Source organism: Carlito syrichta, unplaced genomic scaffold (genome assembly GCF_000164805.1).
Source record: "Carlito syrichta isolate Samal-C Ts95f unplaced genomic scaffold, Tarsius_syrichta-2.0.1 Scaffold308966, whole genome shotgun sequence".
In the NCBI taxonomy this organism is placed as follows: domain Eukaryota; kingdom Metazoa; phylum Chordata; class Mammalia; order Primates; family Tarsiidae; genus Carlito; species Carlito syrichta.
Genome location: NW_007253062.1, coordinates 387,692 through 408,429, shown reverse-complemented (window position 1 = coordinate 408,429; position 20,738 = coordinate 387,692). Strand labels below are relative to the sequence as shown.

The window sequence follows — 20,738 nt, the reverse complement described above, 5'->3', positions numbered from 1 at the left end:
TTATGACTTCTTGGTAAGGTTAACACAGCCTTATTTTAAATAACTAAAAGCATTACAAAAAATATACGGAAAGGAAAATCTGTATTTCCCCAGAAGTTTCCCATGTTTGGGAGCTGGTTTTAAATCTTCCAACTTGAATTTTTTCTCTCTGCACTTATTAATATATATTCTTACTCTTAATAGTATTAGCAAAACAAGATTCCATAGGCAAAGAACTTAGTATATAATCAATATTCAATTAATGTTAATTGTAAGTGGTACAATTTAGAGAGTATCTTCTTGCTAAAATGACATTATAGAACATATCTTCTTTAGCAACTATTTTTTCCTTGTGTATATAGATATAGATAATCCTATAAAATATTTGTAATGAATTTAAAAAATAGAAAACAATCAGGGCAGTGGCCTAAAATTAGAAAGAAGAAGCAGCAATGAAGGTGAAGGAAAGGAATATGGAGCAGAAAAAAGCAACAAAGAACTTCCTGGATTTGATAAGAATATTGGCCAAAGGCCTGGCTGGCAACTGTGTCTGTGCATGCCCGACAATACAGTGAGGTTAACCTCACAGGTTTTGGGACCAGCATGTGAAGGTCTTGCTCTCCCTACAACTGGACAAGTGCCCATTTGAGCCTGGGATTCCCTCTGTTACAGGCCGGGGCTGCACTTGGGTATGGGGTCACTGAGCTGAGCCACAGACCATGGAGCTCTCTTAGGATAACAGGGATCCGGTCCCTGGAGTGGGCTATTTTGTTTCTCTGAGGTGAGGTAGAAACCTGGACAATTTCTAGAAACACGGCCCTTAAATGAAGTTTCGCTCTTGTGAGGCACCCTGGGTAACCTTGACGTGTTTCCTTGAGTTCTTCCGATTTTCTCCAAGGCCTTCCCTCACACACCCATGTTCTGCTCCAGGTGGCCTTGGACTGTGAGTGTGCCCCGAACGGCTTCCCGGTGGTGGTGTCAACCCACACGGTTCAACACTTCGATGAAGGTCAGTGCTGTGCTCTTGTCTGCATGTGATGCTTATGGTGGGAAAAGATGGAAGGGTTGAAGCCACAGCCCATTTTGGAAACACTTGCATCCAGTCCTGGGGTTGCCTTGGCAAAGTACCACAAACTGGGTGCCTTAAACAAAAGAAATGTGGTCTCACACTGCTGGAGGCCAGAAGTCCAAAATCAAGGTGTCGATAGACTTGGTTCCATGAGGGTCACGAGGGAGAATCTGTTCCTGGTTCTCTTCTCGGCCTGTAGGTGACCATCTTCTCCCCGTAGCTTCACACTCTCTTCCATCCATGCATGTCTGTGTCTGTGTCCAGACTCTTTCTTTTTGTAAAGAAACAGTCATATTGAAGGAGGGTCTATCCTTGTGACTTTATTTTATCTCAATCATCTGCAAACACCCTATTTCCAAATAAGTTCCATTCACATGGGGTTAGGACTTCAACATTTTTGAGAGAGTGATTATGATTCAACCCATGATAAGAGCTGATATCCTCTGTCTATGTACGGCAGCCGGGAGAGATTAAGGAGTTACAGCAGGTGGGAAGAAAGCAATAGAGTGAAAACACAAGAAGCTTGGCTTTGGGAGTCAGATTAGGTTAGAATCCCCACCACTCTCTGGCTGTGTGGCATGGAGCAAGGCATTCAACTTTTTAAGCCTTAGTTTTCTCACCTCTAAAGTGAGGATAAGGATCCCTACCTCAGAATTGCTGAGGGGATTAAAGGAGATTATTCATGAAGCATTTATCCTAGTACCCAGCACTCAGGAATTCCTCAGAAACTTGTAAAGTATAAAAGACAACAGAATTTCACTTATAACATGGCAGTGTTAAAACTGAACAATATACTGGTCTACTTGACTATATCCTGGAGTATAAGACTATAAATTCTAGGCCAGATGCGGTGGCTCACATATGTAATCCCAGAACTTTGGGAGGCCAAGTTGAGAGGCTTGCATGAGGCCAGGAGTTCAAGACCAGCCTGGACAACATAGTGAGAACTCATCTCTACCAAAAAAAATTAGGGCAACCCCTTTGGGTCTTCTTCTGCTCTGGGAGCTTTTCTGTTTTCTCAATAAATCCTGTTTTAAAAAAAAAAAAAAAAAATAGCTGGGCTTGGTAGCGCTTGCCTGTAGTCCCAGCTACTTGGGAGGCTGAAGTGAGAGGATCGTTTGAGCCCAGGAGGTTCACACTGCAGTGAGCCAAAATCATGGCACTGTACTCTAGCCTGACCCAGAATGAGAGCCCTACTTCAAAAAACAAAAAGAAGACTATAAATGCAATGTCTCAAAAGTGGTCATATTCTACAAAGTGAAGAATACATATAAATTATATATGAAGAGGTAGTATAGCCTAGTGGTTGAGGGTAAGAACTCTGCAGTCAGATTGCTAGCTTTGCCACCTACCAGCTGTGTGACCTTGAGCAAGTTACTTAACCTCCCTGTCTCCCGGGTCTCTCATCTGTAAAGTGGGAATAATAACAGCACCTGTAACATCAGCATTAAATATAATAAATGCACACATTAACTGGAACATAATAATGCTCTGTATTTATTAGCTATCACTGTTATATTTGGTTGTAGTTGTTGTCATTTACATGTAAGATTCTAGGTTTCAGTTTCCTTTCCTGAATAATGAGGAGATGAATCATAGCACTGGGTTCAAAGGTTTTAGAATTTCCTGGAGAGCTTATTCAAAACTTGCATGCCCTGGTCCCACCCCATAGCTGCTATTCAGAACACTCTAAGGTTGGGAATTCCAAATTTAAAGTGTTAGGAGCTCTCTAGAAGATTCTGATACACAGCCAGGATTGGCAATCACCAGACAAGATGGTGTCCCAAGTTGCTTCCTGGCTTTAAATCCTGTGAGTCAAACTTGGACTTTGATGTACACACAATGGATTGTATTTACAGCAGCAGACTTTGATGAGAACAGTGTGAAAGTTGGCCGTTGGGATACATAGGCTTTGAAATGAGAATCATACCATTTTTATAGCTAGGAAACTAGATGTTTGTTCTTGAGAAATTTCAAATGATGCTCTCTCATTTGGTAAGGTTGACATCAGCTTTCACTGAGTTTCTGTTTAATATAACAGATCTTCAAGTAGACATTGAGAATATAATATGCCCTGCAGGAACAGTTATGTTTCTTTATCATCATTTTGTTATTATTATTGTTATCATCATCATCATCATCTCCTTTCTTTAAAAGACTTTTTAAAGAGTACTTTTAAGGCCTGGGCGTGGTGACTCATGCCTATAATCCCAGCACTTTGGGAGGCTGAGGTGGGAAGATTGCTTGAGCTCAGGAGTTCAGGACCAACCTGGGCAACATAAAAATCAAAAAATTAACCAGGTGTGGTGGTACATGCTACTCTAGTCTTAGCTACTCTGGAAGCTGAGGCAGAAGGATCACCTGAGCCCAGGGAGGTTGAAGCTGCAGTGAGTCATAATCATGCCACTGCACTCCAACCTGGCCTACAGAGTGAGCCCCTGATTTCAAAAAAGTAAAATAAAATAAAAGAAATATAAACAGCAAAATTGAGAAGTACAGAGATTTCTTATATATCCCTTCCCTACATATCCACAACTGCCCCCATTATCAACATCCCTGGCCAGAGTGGTACATTTATTGCAATCAATGAACCTACATTGATACATCATTGTCACCCAGAGTCCATAGTTAACATTAGGGCTCACTCTTGGTGCTATACATTCTATGGGTTTGGACAAATATATAATGAATGAAGTCACAATTGTAGTATCATACAGAGTAACTTCACTGCCTAAAATTCCTTTGATCTCACTACTCCTTCCTCCCTAAGGATTGCCTTACCCCTTGCAGTCATCTGTCTTTTCATCGTCTTCATAGTTTTGCTTTTTTTTTTTTTTTTAGTTTGTCATATCATTAGAATCATGTACTGCATAGAGTATTGATGAAAGCTGTTAAACTCTGGAAAATATTTTAAAAGCTTTATTCTGAGCCAAATGTGAGTGACCTAGGCCCGTGGCATAGTCCCGAGAGGTCCTGAAAATACATGCCCAACATATGAATTATAACTTAGCTTTGTACATTTTTTTAAGGAGACAGAAATTACAAGCAAAATGTAAAGCAATACATGTGAGATTTTCATTGCTTCAGTCCAGGAGGATGGGACATTTTCAAGTGGAGAAGGGGCTTGCAAGACGTAAGTGGATTCAAAGATTTTCTGACTGGCAGTTGGTAGAAAGAGTTAAGCTCTGTCTAAATAATTTTGAGATCAGTAAAGGAAATGCTGAGTTGAGGAAGAGGGGTAAGGAAGCCAAGGCTCTTGATATGTAGATAAAGCCCTGTATGTGGTGGCCCTTAGACAGAATAGATGGCAAATGTGTGTTCTTCAGACTTTAAAGGTGTCAGTCTCTCAGTTAATCCCTCCCAGACCTGAGAAAACCTAGAAGGGGAAAGATCTGGCTATGTGAATGGAGGTTCTCTATAGATGTAAATACTTCCTCACAAAAGATAGCTTTGCAGGGCTATTTCAAAATATGTTAAATATATTAGAGGGTCAAATATTTTTACTTCCCATAAGGCTTGCTATCCATTCCATGATGCTATACCAGAGTCAAGCTGAAATTTAGTATCTTATTGCTACAGAGTCTGTTTTGTCAGTCTTATATCTCTATTCTAATGTAAATGCTGATCAAATGTGCCTAAAACTTCTTGAGAGATCAAGTATAATGAGGTATGTTTAACTTCCTTTTCCATCATGGCCTGGGATTTCGTTTTTTCAGGTTTTCCTTGGTACAGAGGGCATCTATTCAGTCAGTCAGGGCTTAAATTTTATTTTTAGTTTATGGTAGCCTTTTCAGGTTGACCTCTTTCACTCTGTAATATGTATTTAAGTTTCCACCATGTCTTTTCATGGTTTGAGAGCTCATTTCTTTTTATCACGAAATATTCTATTTCTGGAAGTACCACAGTTAATTTACTTATTGATCTACTGAAAGACAACTTGGTTGCTTCCAAGTTTTGGCAATTATGAATAAAGGTGCTGTAAACATCTATGTGCAGGTTTTTGTGTGGACAAAAGTTTTCAAATCCTTTGGGCAAATACCAAAAAGTACAATTGCTGAATCATATGGTAGGAATATGCTTAGTTTTATTAGAAGTTGCCAAACTGTCTTCCAAAGTGGCTGCACCATTTTGCATTCCCACCATCAGTGAATGAGAGTTTCTATTGCTTTATGACCTTATCAGCACTTGGTGTTGTTGGTGTTCTGAATCTTGGCCCTTCTAATAGGTGTGCAGTGGTATCTCATTGTTGCTTTATTTTGCATTTCCCTGATGTCATAGGATATGGAACACCTTTTCATATGCTTATTTGCCCTCTGTATATCTTCTTTGATAAGATGCTAATTAAAGTCTTTGGCTCATTTTTTGGTCCCCAGCTTTATTGAGGTATAACTGACAAATAAGAATTGGCATGTAAGCAAGGTATATGATGTGATGATTTGATACATGTTACATTGTGTAATGATGACCACGTCAAATGAATCAATATATGCATCACCATACATAGCTACCCTTTAGGTGTTTGTGTGTAAGGGGACACTTAAGATCTACTCTCTTGCAAATTTCAAGTAAGCAGTACAATATTATTAACTATATTCACCATGAAACTTATTCATCTTATAACTGAAAATTTGTATCCTTTGACCAACACCTTCCCATTTTCCCCACACTCCAGCCCCTGATAACCACCATTCTACTCTCTGCTTTTATAAGTTCTACTTTTTTAGATTACACATATAAGTGAGATCATACAGCATTTTTTTTTCTGTGTCTAGCTTATTTCACTTAGCATAAAGTCCTCCAGGTTCATCCATGTTGTTGCAAATGACAGGATTTCCTTCTTTTTTATTGCTGAACAAATATTTCATTGTGTGTGTGAATATATGTGCATGCATATGTAAACATATATACATTTACATATATATAACATTCTTTATTCATTTATTCAATGACAGATACTTAGATTATTTCCATATCTTGGCTATTGTGAATAATGCTGCAATGAACTTGGGGGTGCTGGATATTCTTTGAGACCCCCACTTTCAATTTTTTTAATATATATTCAGAAGTGAGATTACTGACTCATACGATAGTTCTGTTATTTTATTTTTATTTTTTTGAGTTGGAGTCTCACTCTGTCACCCAGGCTGGAGTGCAGTGGCCACTCCCGGTCACCGCTGCCTCGACCTGCTGGGCTCAGGCGATCCTTCCGCCTCTGCCTTTCAAGTAGCCGGAACTACAGATGCACACTACCACACCCAGCTAACTTTTTGATTTATTGTAGAGATGAGGTCTTGCCAAGTTGCCCAGGCTGGTCTCGAACCCATGGACTCAGGCAATCCCCTTACCTTAGCCTCCAAAAGTGCTGGGATTTCAGGCTTGAGCCACCACGCCTAGCCCAGTTTTTATTTTTTTAAAGACTCTCCATACTGTTTCCCATAATGGCTCTGCCAATCTACGTTCTTATATTGGCCCATTTTTTAATTGGATTGTTTGTTTTCAATGACCCTCTTATGTTTAATATGGAGCACGATGGCAAGGAGTGGGTAAGAATAAAATGTTGAGAATTGAGACATCCCTTCTCTCTCTCTCTCTCTCTCTCTCTCTCTCTCTCTCTCTCTCTCTCCTTCTCTTCTTCTCTCTCCTCCCTCATCACCTTTCCTACCTCTCTCCTTCCTTTTCTCTCCTTACCTCTAACATATTTATATGTTTATGTGTGTGTTAATGTATATTATATATACATCATATATTCACATACAGACATATATATCTCATATCTACGTATGTACATCACATAAAAACCTTCCTGGAAAGAGGGACATAGGCAAAATAGAAGTTTGGGATAGCCAGTTGCTGTGTGGACACCTGCACACAAGGGAAAGAGACCTACACTTCAGTCATGTGTTGATTGCACCTTGCTCTTATACCCAGCAGCTTCACTTTCAACTTACTCAGCACCCACAGGAGAATCTGTAAAGAGTTCAGGTTCATCCTGAGTTCAGAATTCTGCCTGTAGCTCATTGGTAATTTTAATTTTGTGTGACTCACTTTAGCGTGATTATCCCATCTAATCTTGCTGTTTCCTCATGCTGTTTTCCTCAGGTTATTAGCTAAGTTATAATTTTCAGTGCAGTTTTTAAGTGGATACATAAATGGAATTCTGGGTGACTTTTTCTGTGCTTCAGGTAGAAGTCTTTGGCCATGCCTTTTAATGCATATTTGTATTCATCTGTGTTGGTGTATACACATATGTATACAAGCATAGAAAATTCACTGGAAAAATAGATAAATGGGAATCTGGTGATTTTTTCCCCCTCTTTTAATCTATATTTTCCCTCTTTTTAAAAATTATAATTAAAGCTATTTGTTGACATCAGGGAACATTTCCTAAGAAGGCTTATTTAGAAGCAGTGAAGGCAAGTGAACAGCCTACGTGGCTGGGACACTACCTTCAAATCATGGCTCTGGTATATGTGACCTTGGGTAGGTTTCTAAGCCTGTCTGTTCTCTCATCTGTAAAAGCGGAGTCATAACAATAATGATAGGACCAAGTTTCTAAATTATTGTGAAGACTAAGTGAGCTGATACTCCTAAAACTCTCTGAATAGTGTCTGGCCTGTGGTTAACACATGAGGAATGTTAATTATTCTGTCTTGGACTTAATATCGATTGTCATAAAGGCTGTCATTACAGTTTGAGGTTAACCATATGGCTTCTGCTCAAATCATAAAGTTGCTTTTGCAGCTTTAAAGTCAAAAGTTAAAAATTTCTTTCCTGCAGCCCTTACATTTTTTAAGTCTTTTATTTGTCTTTCAGATACAATGTGGGAGATATCAGCCAGGCAAAAGCCTCTGTTAAACTAGAACATGAAAATGTATTCTGTTTCTTCCTAGAAATAAATATGTCTTGTATAGTGTTTTTTCTTCATAAGGGCAAGCCACCAGGGAAATCTGGGTCAAAGAAACATCAGGTAGTACATTCCATGAGGATTAGGAATCTCTGTCAAAAGCTTGGCATTATTATTCATCATTAGTATTATTTATTATTCATCTTAAGTATCAAAAAATAAAATATTTTATTTTGGCTTTCCATATTATATTTCTAGCTTAATTCACCAATTTCAGAGGCTATTTGAAAGAAGCTATTTGAAACAAACAATGCTAAAGCCACATACATGTGATTCACCTGCACTGCTCCTTAGACCAATGCATTTTCTTGCAACTTTTGAGTTAGAAGCTCATGCTTGTCCTGCCAAAATACGGTTGTCTAAATTAATATCTTCCACTTGCCTCTCCCTTTTTCAAGTAGATTTTTATTCAAATCCCAAAATATCTGGGGAAATATTTCTAATAGAGCAAAATGTCCATCAGTAGAAGAAAGATTAACCTAACTGGGTATATCCATATGGTGGTCTTATAGACCATTTGTATATCTATCTCACAATACCATAGTCTAGGTAATTTATAAACAATAGAAATTTATTTTTCACAGTTCTAGAAGCTAAGAAGTCCAAGATCAAGGCACCAGCAGTCTCAGTGTCTGATGAGGACTCAGTATCTGCTTCCAAGATGGCACCTGGTTGCTCTGTCTCCCCTTACCCCAAGGGTAGGAACACTGTGTCCTCATAAGACAGAAGGGACTAAAGGGTACAAAAAAGACTAGCTAGTTCTCCTAAGTACTTTTATAAAGTCAATAAATCCATCCATGAGAGATTTGCCTTCATGTCATAATTACCTGCTAAGGGTCCCACCTCTTAACACTATCACATTAGGGATTAAGTTTCAACATATGAATTTTAGGGGGACACATTCAGACCATAGCAGATGGTCTACCCGTCAGCAGTAAATAAAAATGAACTACTGCTAAATGCAGCAACATGGATGAAGCTCAAATTATTATGCTAAGAAAAGAAACCCAGAAACAAAGACAACATACTATATAATTCCATTGATACAATTCTAGAAAGGGCAAAAATGTAATGACAAAAAGTAGATCAGTGTTTGCCAGGGACCAACGGAGATTGGAGCTGAGTTTCTGCAAAGGGACATCAGGGAACTCTTTGGGATGATGGAGCAGTTGTATATCTTGATTATGGTGGAGGTTACATGACTGTATACATTTGCCAAAATGCATTGAATTGTGTTATTAAAGTTGGAGATTTTATCATATTTTAATTCTACTTCAATCAGATAAGTCTGATTTTTTTAATGCTGTCAGGGAACAGAGACATTTTTAAAAATTAACTTAGTCAAAAGTAACTCACATCAACGAAAGACAGACAAGAATTAAATTCAATACAAGATGTTTTCTATGGGGAATAAAGGATCATTTGCTATTGTAAGGGGTGTCTTCTGCTCACCCAGTTCTGTGGCTTCCTCTGAATTTAGGGCTGGGGGAATCTACACAGAGGAAAGTGATGGGATGGGAGGTGTTTTGTGAAGAGATAAGTTCTCTTAGCTATTTTATCAGACTATCCCATGGCTCCGGTCTACCACCCAGGAGAGGAGACCTCAGGAGATGGTCACCTGATGCCTCTTGACTCCCACCGAATTCATCTCATCTCGTTGAATCAAACAATCTTGGAGTTGGACCACACCTCACAGTAGAGCAGAGCACCCTCCTATTGAGGGCAGGGGCCCCTGTGTGTTTTGTTCACATGCAAACTTTGGCTCATTGTGAAGAAGAAACTCAATCTCCTATGACTCAGAAATCACTCAGTTATAAAGGACAGAACATTCAGTCCCACACGCCACCGCCCAGCCAGACCAACTTAATCATCCTAGAAAGAGAACGCACTATTCCATTTAGTCAGACATTATCATGGAGCTGCCACAACCCCTATTAATATTCACCAATCACCTTTCCAACCTTTCAAGTGGGAGAATGACAGCTAATACTTACCTCTACACCCCAAAGCTAAAAAGAGTAGATAAACACCAACTCTAGAGACTCTGGGAAGGAAATACCTAAAAAGACTTGTAACCACCTTGGGAATATAGCTATTTTCCAGTTTGGGTTTTTTTTGTTTTTGTTTCTTTTTTGCAAAAAGAAAAAAAACTGGACATCTCCCCTCAAGAGATATCTGGCCAGTATTATCATAAAGCCAAGCTCTTGAGTGCATAGATAATGCTACCACAATTTAATTAACATTTTGTTCTTTAGTAACAAACTCATAGTTTAAAAAGTCACATCTGCTGTTGACATGAACCCCAGAGTCACCTTCTCACGAATTGCTGAGGCCTGAAGAGAGGATGTGGACAGATAGTACAAAGAGGGGATGGGGCAAGGGGTGGAGTGGTGACACGCTGGCTTCACAGGTGGCTTCCAGGACAAAATGAGGTAATACGTTAAGAGCTAAGAAAATCTCATTCATGAAGTCAGAACAGCGTAGATAGGTGGCTTATCTGTGTATGGACTGTATCCATGCTGTATGTATAAAAATAATACGTTTTGTTCTTCCACTCAGAACTAATGTTTGCCCCTCAGGGTAGGTATCATTCCCACTGGGAGTACATGCACTAAGGAATGCAATTTACTTATGCAATTTATTTACTTATGATACCACGGAGTATACTAGCTAGGAGCCTACAACACAAGAGTAATATCCCTCTTCCCCTATGGGGCCGACACCCTGATCTCCAGAACCTGTAACTAGGTGGCCTTCCATGGCAAAAAGGCTGTGCAGATGGGATTACAAATCTGACCTGGAGAGTGAGCCTGCATTATCCATGTAGATCCAATGTAATTACAAGGGTCTTTATAAGAGGAAGGCAGGAGGGTCAGCATAGGAAAAAAGATGTGATAATGAGAGATGTCACTGAGAGAGACTCAAAGAGGCTGCTTTGGCTGGGTGCCGTGGCTCATGCTTATAATATCAGCACTTTGGGAAACCGAGGCAGGAGGATTGCCTGAGCCCAGGAGTTCAAGACCAGCCTAGGCAACATAGCAAGACTTTATCTCTACAAAAAAATGAAAAAATTAGCAGAGCTTGATGGTGTGTGCCTGTAGTCCCAGCTACTTGGGAGGCTGAGGCGGGAGGATCTCTTGAGCCCATAAGTTTGAGGCTGCAAACCTTGATCATGCCACTGCACTCTAGCCTGAGCAACAGAGTGAGATCCTGGCTCAAAAATAAATTAAAAAAAAAATGCTACCCTGCTGGTCTTGAAGACTGAGGAGAGGGCCACAAGCCAAGGAGTGCTGGTGGCTTCAGAATACTAAAAAAGGCAAGAAAGAGCTTCTAGGAGCTGACCCATTCTGACTTATGACCTTCGGAACTGTGAGATAGTCTATGTGTGTTGTTTTAGGCATTTGTGGCAAGGAACTAATGCATACATGTACATTCAAGTATTGGAGTCTGACAGACCTGGGTTTGGGTCCTGGCTCTGCCACTCACTGGCTGTGTAACGTTGGCAAGGAATGTGTATTCTCAGAGACTCATCTGCAAAAATGGAATAATACTATGAACTTTTCAGGGAAGTTCTAAAAACAGCAGTTGGCACAGGGTAAATGTGAAATGAAAGGAGTCAGGGCAAAACTACAAACAGAATCTACCCTCATCTTTATCCTTCACCACTGGCTTTCCCTGACCTGTCACCTGACCAAATTTTCCCCACCTATATATTTATGCCTAAAACCTCACAGATCTTTGAAGACATTTTCCTCCTTCTTTGATTCCTTTCTAGCACATTTATCATGTGAGTGCTCAGTCCTCACTGCTAACAGACGACAGAGACAAAGCCATGCTGTATCAGCTAGGACACATCATTTTTCAGAAACAGAAGAATGTCTCTGTTTCACCTGGATAAGAAGTTTCTAAAATTAACATCCTCCTTTTTGTTCCTAGCCAACTGTTCCTAAAAAGAAGAATAGTCTAAACTTGCTTTAAAAAAAAAAGATGTAAGTGAAATCATTTTATTGGATTAAAATTCTAACTTGAGCAAAGTGCTTCTGCCAATGACATAATCAGTGAGAACAGAAACGTTTGCCAGAATTGGTGCTTGGGCAAAGTGGAATGGGAGACCCAGTGCCAGAGCTCATAGCTACCTGATAGAGTAAAAAATGTGGGGAATACCACTGGTCTGGAAGGGAATAAATATACATGTTATCTTACCATCTAGTTTGCCCAATTGTTCTGCCTTTTTTTTTTTTTTTTTTTTTTTTTTTTTGAGAAAGCAAGATTTATTGAGAGGACAGAAAAGCTCCCAGAGTGGAAGAGACCCCAAGGGAGTTGCCTGGTCTGCTTTTTAAAAAATATTTCCACAGCTTGAATAAAAACTCCCGAGGGCCCAGTCCTTGCTGTCTTTTATTGCTGAGAGGACCCAGAGCTTAGCATAGCCTGAGATGCGCTAACATCTTAGAAATGGTTGATGGACAAATGGTGGTACATGAAGCCCGTGGTAGCAGAGGAGCAAGAAAATGAGGCTGCCATGCCATGAGGGAGTCCAGGCTAGTCACATGAAGAAGGCATGAGGCAAGAGAGAGAGAGAGAGTTTCTGGATCCTGAAATGTTCAGCTACGAGGAAAGTAACCCTGGCTAGGTAAATATGACTTTTAATTAGAATAAGAAGTTTGGGGGTGGGCAGTGCCAAGTTCAGTGCAGTAGCCTGACATCCATCAAGACACCAAGTAAGTGAGCCAGTTATATCACCCCTGCTCACAAGATGGCTGCCACAGAACCAGACATCACAGCCTTACATGATAAAACCCAGAAGAAGGAAGAGAGAGGCCAAAATTTGCCACCCATTTTTCCCCTCCTTGTATTAGGAAAGAAAGAAAACTCTTTCCCAGATGCACCTGTCCCTAAATAGGCATTCTCCTATCGCACTGGCCAGAGCTAGATCACATGGCCACCACTAGCTGCATGGGATGCTGGAAAATTAGGCATCCCCCTGAGAGGCAAACAAACAAACAAACAACAACGGGTTGGTTATTCTATTTGACAGGAACCAGTAGTGTCTGCCAGATGTGATTTCAAAGAATTATTAAAATTGAGCAACCAAAAGTGCTCATACCTTTACTCAGGCCTTTCAAAAGATAAAGGGGTCTAACTCATTTTCTAAACACCCCTTTTCTCTCTCCTCCTATCATCTTGCCATATAGATCTTATTTAATAAGCTCCTTATCCTAAAATCTCCATCCTGAAACCCTGCTGGACACCCCCCTCCTAACAGGCACTCTCCTTTCTCCTTCCCCTACATTGTGCTGTATTGCCTCTCAGCTTAGCATAGTGACAGAGAGTTCTGAAAACTGGCTCTCCCAGACAATCCAATGACTCCTTATGCCTCTATTTTCCTTGGGAAGGAGCAAGAGACCCAGAGAAATCTCATCCTCCTCAAACTCTTAGTGCTTTTACTCACCAAAAAGTCTAATGGAGAATTTCTATTGTATAAAATTATGTTTTCTGTTATATTACCATGGTAGAGTCTTCCAAGACATACGCACACACACACCCCCAATAACTCTTGTTTCCTGATATTCATGTTCCTGTGTGGTCCTCTCCCTTTGGATCTGGGCTGGTTCTATCTAACCAATAGTATGTAGTGGGAGGGATGGCATGTGACTTCCATGGCTAAGCCTTAAGAAGCCTTGCAGCTTCTGTCTGATCTCTTGCAATACCATTTCTGGGAGAAGGTAGCCACAATGTCAGAAGTTTTACCATGAGACTGCAATGCCATGAGGGAGTCCATTCTAGTCACATAAAGAAGGCATGAGGCAAGCGAGAGAGAGATGCCCAACTAGTCCCCAAATATTCCAGCCATCCAGCCATCCCAGGCCAGGAACCAGACCTGTGTGTAAAGAAACCATCATAGACATTCCAGTTAATAGACACCATGTGGAAAATGACCATAGAAGCCAGCCTGTAACCAGGCCTAGGGCTCCAGATATATGTCCCTATGTGAGCCATTCCAGCCATCTCCATTCTTTCAAGGCACCCCAGCTTTGGCTCCAGACATCATGAAACAGAGATGAGCTGTTTCTATTGTCCCTGCCTGAATTCCTAATAGACAGAATTGTGAGCAAAATAAAACGGTGGATGTTTTAAGTCATGCATTTTGGGGATGCTCGTTATACAGCCATAGGTAACTGCAATAACTATTTGTGTGTATTTTAATTATTTTAATTTTATTGTTACATGAATATATACTAATTTACATACATGAGTAAGTGAAATCATATTTTCTGTTACTGTTATTAAAACTTCTCTGTTTTTTTAAAAATCTAAAATTTATTTTGCTAAGTGAAAGATGCCAGACTCAATAGTTACACACTTTGCAATTCCATGTACATATATATGACATTCTAGAAAATAAAAACTATAGGGAAAGAAAACAGATCAGTAGTTTCCAGGGGAAGGGGAAAGGGTTGACTGCAGATGAGTATGGGAGGATTTCTGGAGGATGATAAAACTATTTCATATTTGATTGTGAAAAACTCTCTTTTTCCTCTTTTCCTTATCTCCTCCCCCAACTCACATCTGCCTCACGGTCACCCAAGCTAACAACTCGATATTTCTTTTTTCATATTTTTCTCTTTGCTCAATATTTTGCAAAAACAAAAAAAATGGAAGCACAATAAAATATCGAAGACCTTAAATAAGAAGCAATTCATGAATGTGAAAACACTAGACAGAAAGACATTTAGAATTTTGATGACAAAACACATCAAAAATTAAATTATTTAGGGGAAAATACAGAAACATAAAAAAGAAATTATTTGATTGGTTACAATTATACAGTTGCTTTATTTGATCTATCTCATTGGAAAGTACACAATTATATAATTTTAAGTTTTTTGACTGATTTGGATTGGTTCTGTTAAGTTCTATTTTTTTTCCCTTTAATATAGGCAATTATAGAAAATAGCCCAAGTTGTTTCACTTATGTTGGCAAATCAAGTAAGGGCAGGTCACTTCTGTGGCTTAACTGTTTTTGTCTGCTCAGGGAGTCTTCAGGTTTGGTCTTTATTTTAATTTGCTTTGAAAATTCCCATACAGACATTTCACAACACATACTTTCACAATACTATTTTGTTATTGTTTGTTTTATTAAAAAGAGATTATATTTCTAAAAGTTTTCTGCGTCTTATTTAACAATATGTAAAAATTCCTCCAAATCAACTGGTATGTCTTTAATTAATTTTTTTTTTTTGAGTTGGAGTCTCACTCTGTCGCCCAGACAGGAGTGCAGTGGCCGCTTCCGGCCACCGCAGCCTCGACCTGCTGGGCTCCAGTTATCCTTCTGCCTCAGCCTTCCGAGTAGCCAGAATTACAGGTGCGCACTTCCACACCCGGCTAATTTTTTATTTATTGTAGAGATGAGGTCTCGCCAAGTTGCCCAGGCGGGTCTCGAACCCGTGGGATCAGGCAATCCACTCACCTCAGTCTCCCAAAGGCGCGGGATTACAGGCTGAGCCACCGAGCCCGGCTCTTTAATTCATTTTTAAACAACTATAATATATTTCAAAATGTGAATGTAACATAATTTGTTGAACCACTATGCTGATGTTGAGCATTCATTTTTTTTTCTATTTTTTCAAAATTTTTTCACCTGGCTATAAGTATTTTTCAACCAATATTGAAAATCATTTGGAATACACATAGATAGGAAATTTCTTATTAATATTTTTCAAAAATAAAACGTTGGCGTTTCTGTTTCAGATTTTTTTAAGGACTTTGTGTGTGTGTGTGTGCGTCCTTACAATGTTTAGTTCCAGGTTTATACAGTCTCATTGTATTAACTTTCACACAGTTGCTGCTGAGTAATACACAACCTGCTCTTTGCCTTTTAGGACTGAGAAGAAAACCAGACAGCATACTTGGGCTCTAAAGATAAAAACACTGACATGGTTTTAGGACCACTTGTCCTATCTTTTTTTTTTATAATCAATATTTTTTATTATGATGTTGTGGGGTACAGTTAAGGGTTAGGTATACAAATACGTTTCATTCAGACACCCTGTTGATAAGAGGTGTTTCCCCGTCCCCAGACAGATATTTGCTACCGTTAATCCCATCTCCTTCCCCCCCACCATTAGTTTCCCACTACTGTCAGTCATTTTCTTATAGTATTACATTGGATATTCAAGGTCCATTATATGAGTGAGAACATGTGATACTCGGATCTTTGTTTCTGTGAGAGGTCACTCAATTTTATAGACTCTAGTTCCATCCAGGTTGCTGCGAAATTCATGATTTTGTGTTTTTTTTTTTTATGTGCAACCTCTGTGGAAAGCACTTGTCCTATTTTAAAGGGTAGACCAAGCAAGCCAGGGAGAGACCAAGAGATGACATGAAAAACAGTGAAAAGAGAGACAGTGTTGTCATGAAACAGCTATACACCATCTCAGCTCTCTTCCCCAGGGTGCATTTTAACCAGATCTTGAAATGGAATAAACACACTTATAGTTCTAATCCTAGAGCAAACATTTGAAGAATATCTGCTTTCCATATCCGTTTGCCATACCAGAACTTGCTTTTCATTTAACAACAAAAAAATGAGACCAAAGAAAGGGTAAGATGCTCTCCAAGTTTCTGGAAGTTTAACAATAAAAGCAACATATGACATCCAACAATTAAGTTCATGAACTTGCTGGGCTCGGTGACTCAGCCTGTAATCCCACGCTTTGGGAGGCTGAGGTGAGTGGATTGCCTGAGCCCACGGGTTGGAGACCCGCCTGGGCAACTTGATGAGACCACATCTCTACAATAAATCAAAAAATAAGCCGGGCATGGTAGCACTTGCCTATACTTCCGGTTACTTGGAAGGCTGAGGTGGAAGGATCCCTGGAGCCCAGCGGGTCGAGGCTGCGGTAGCCGGGAGCAGCCAGGCCACTGCACTCCAGTCTAGGTGACGGAGTAAGACTCCAACTCAAAAAAAAAAGAAGTTTGTGAACTTATCCTAGAAAAAGTGCAACATACTTCATTGCTGAATGTCACTATGGTCACCTTCGAAGTACTCCCCTTGGGAAGTTATGCACTGATGCCATCACCTAGTCTGCCTGTCAAAGCAATTTTGAACTTCTTTTTCTGGAATGGCTATCAGAGCTGTCGTTATATTACTCTTGATGTCCTGAATGTCATCAAATGTCTTTCTTTATTTCCTTTGTCTTTGAGTAAAGAAAAAGGTCACTGGGGGCCAGATCAGGTGACTAGGGAGGGTGTTCCAATACAGTTATTTGTGCAGTGCTGCCAACATAAGCACACATGACAAATTCACAAACTTAATTGTCAGACTTTAACAAATAAAAATAACAGCTCTGATATCCCTTCCAAAAAAAGAGTTCCAAAATTGCCTTGAAAGTGGACTAGGCTCTGGCATTGGTGCATAGCTTCCCAAGGGGAGTACTTCAAAGGTGACCATAGTGATATTCAGCAATAAGCTATGGAGCACTTTTTCTAGGATGGTTTGTGAACCTCATTGTCAAACCTCTTACTGTATTAGTAGATGAGGTCTGATCTGTGCAAAGCATACCTCAAAGACCAAATATTCCTGGGAACAAGAACTGGCTCCATGTGTAGGTATAAAAGCAGTGATCTATAACAGAGGTTTCCAGAGTGGTCCCAGACCAGCATCATGACTTCATCTGGGAACCTGTCAGACATGCGGTTTCTGGGGCCCCAGCCCAGACCTCTGGAGTCAGAAACGCCCCCTCCCCTGGGAGTAGGGTGCAGCCATCTGTTCCCACAATCTCTCCAGAAAATTCTTGGTCTGGCTTGAGGCTCTGAGCAAAATGGAGGCTGCAGGGAACTGGAAACCCTTCTGTCTAGAGGGTTCCACACAGTGCCAGGGATGGCTGCCCTGGAAAACCCTTAGCTGACAGTAAGATATTCCAACAACAGCCTGGTTTTAGGACTTTCAAATGAAACTTCCCAGTTCAAAAACCTCTAAACACTGTGTCGGCCAAGCAATCAGATCTCATAGTTGGACTTACTTTATATCTCTCAACAACGATAGCTTTAAAAAGAGAGAAATTGTCATCATCATTAAGCTATCATAGCTTGAAGCAATAAAATGAAACATGGAGATCCCATGACCAACGCCAGGTATACTTGCTGTCTCTGGGCTCACCAGGCATCCTGTCTGTCATAATGTCCTTCTGATGTGTGTTTCCCAGAGGAAGGGACAGTGGTGGGCTGTTACCGGTAGGCAGTCCCCTTTGCAGCTCTGTCTTAAGCCAACAATCTGGCTTTGTGGTTAATTCATGAGTCCTTTTAACATGTCTTCTGAGAGCTGCATTGATACCAGGTGACTGAAAAAGTGCAAGTTTCTGAATTTGCCCAGTAGAGGCTCGGACACTAAAATATGGAGATGTTCCCAATGCCATGCCTTGGACGCAGAGCCCTCCTTGCCTACCAGGCCCTCCAATCAAAGCTGATGCTCATTGGTTGGAGCCTGCCACTGCTGCTGGGTAGCCCCAGACAAGCGAGAAATAGGTCAAATGTTTCTTCTGTCTGCCTTGAATCCTCCTCTCCTTTTGTTTATTCATTTTGTGTACAATTTTTAATGGCAAGGATGGAGTAGAAGCATATACACAGGAAATATTCTGAATGTGCTCACTCGGCAGCACATACAATAAAATTGGAACGATCCAGAGAAGAATCTCATGGCCCCTGCACAAGGATGACATGCAAAATCGTGAAGTATTCCATACTTTTAATTATGGACTTTGCAGCAACTTGGATGGATTTAGAGTCTATCATACTCAGTGATCTAGCACAGAAACAAAGAACTGTATACCACATGTTCTCACTCATAAGCAGACCCTGAACATTTATCATAATACTATAAGAAAGGGATTGGAAGTAGCCGGAAATTGCCAGGGGAGAGAGGGAGCACATAATATCAATAAGGCTATCCAACCTTAAACAAGGTGAAGTGGGGACCAAGGGGAAGCCCAAACTTTACCTGTACGATGACCATTTGTGTACCTATCCCTGAATTGTACCCCACATATTTAAAATAATAAATACATGAATACATAAATAAATACATAAATAAAAATTTTTTTAAAAACATTCTGAACAATATACACCATACGTGGGACAGGGAAAATATCCTCACCCTAACTCTGATGGCTCCCCTGCCCCCCAAGTTTAATCCCTTCCTGCCCTCCATTTCAAATGTTCTTCCTTAGAGGCATATTGGTGGTCAAGGGTATTACAAGGATGCATATTTATAAAACCTCCCCTTGACCACCTGACATCATTTTTTAAAAACACATGAGAACATATAATACCTACTATTAGACACAGCTTTTTCTCACTTGCTATAAGTCTTGGAGAATTTGAATGTCTGTGGAGTATTTCATTGTACGGTCATATGATCATCTATTTAACCAGGTTCCTACTGTCAGTGTTTAGGTCATTTTCAGGCTTTTGCCATGATAACAGTAGTACAGCAAATGGTTCAATACATAAGCCTTTGTGCCTTTGTGCAGTAATATTTATAGGATAACATTCTAGAAGCAGAAAACGAGAGCTCATAGTGTTGGTGAAATTTTCAATATCAATAGACATTACTAAATGATTCTGCAAAGAAAAAGCAAAATTACACTCCCACCAATGATCCTTGTGGCTGCTGTTTTCATGCTGTACCCATTGGGGCTATCAATTATTTCCCTTTTTACCAATTTGGTAGGTGGAGAGCTAAGTGTCATTGTAATCTTATTATGCTTGTGTCTGACAACTCCTCTGACATCTCTTCTTATAGTTAAAAGCCAGCTGAGGCCTGGTGCAGTGGCTCACGACTGTAATCCCAACACTTCAGGAGGGTGAGGCAGGAGAATTGCTTGAGCCCAGGAGTTAGAGAACAATCTAGGCAACGTAACGAGACCTCATCTCTACAAAAACCCCCAAAAATATTATCCAGGTATGGTGGCACACACCTGTAGTCCCAGCTACTCAGGAGGCTGAGGCTGGAGAATAGTTTAAGCCCAGGAAATTGAGGCTGTGGCGAGCTGTAATCGTGTCATTGTACTCTAGCCTAGGCAACAGATGAAGACTCTGACTCAATTTTTTTAAAAAAGCCAGCTGTATCTCTCTTTCTGTGACCTGTTCACTCATGTTTGTTGTTTATTTCTTACCACCTTCCCTGGTGAGCTGCTAACTAGTCAAAAAGGTGCTTGATATTAAATAATTTGTTGTATATGATTGATCTGATCAGTGTTCTTCCTGGGTCACATCCCTGTCACCCTTGGGGGAGGGGAGAGCACTCTGTCACTCTGCTGCTGGACGTGAAAATCTCTAGAAACTTTTTTGGAAAAGAATTATGACAGTGTCTGTTGCTAAGGAAAAATTAAATGCACATTGATTTGAGTATAGCAGTTCTACTCCTGCACCTGTCTTCTATACAAATGTAGCACAGTTTAGGATTTTTAAACATGAAAGTTTATTCCAGTACTCTTTGTAGTAGAAATGGAAAAAACAATGTGGAAACTACCAGAATATTTATTGGTGAGACAACGATTTAAATATCTTTTGATATATCTATAGTAAAGAATATTATGCAGCCATTTAAAAAGATAAAATAAATTTGGGTATATTGACTTGAAGGAACAACTATTATGTATAAAAGTAATCAAAAATGTCTCTACTATTATCCAATTTTTATACAAACCAACAATAGCCGGGCTCGGTGGCTCAGCCTGTAATCCCGCGCCTTTGGGAGGCTGAGGTGAGTGGATTGCCTGAGCCCGC

General features: G+C 40.0%; 1 protein-coding gene across 1 annotated transcript in view; it reads left to right on the top strand.

Annotated features, from left to right (window-relative positions):
- BCAS1 (breast carcinoma amplified sequence 1) overlaps positions 1 to 20,738 on the top strand; it is a 128,563-nt gene that overhangs the window by 11,729 nt on the left and 96,096 nt on the right. Inside the window, exon 3 of the mRNA XM_008066491.2 lies at positions 910 to 988. Within this exon, the coding sequence (XP_008064682.1) occupies positions 910 to 988 (79 nt within the window). The remainder of the gene's footprint in view (positions 1 to 909; positions 989 to 20,738) is intronic.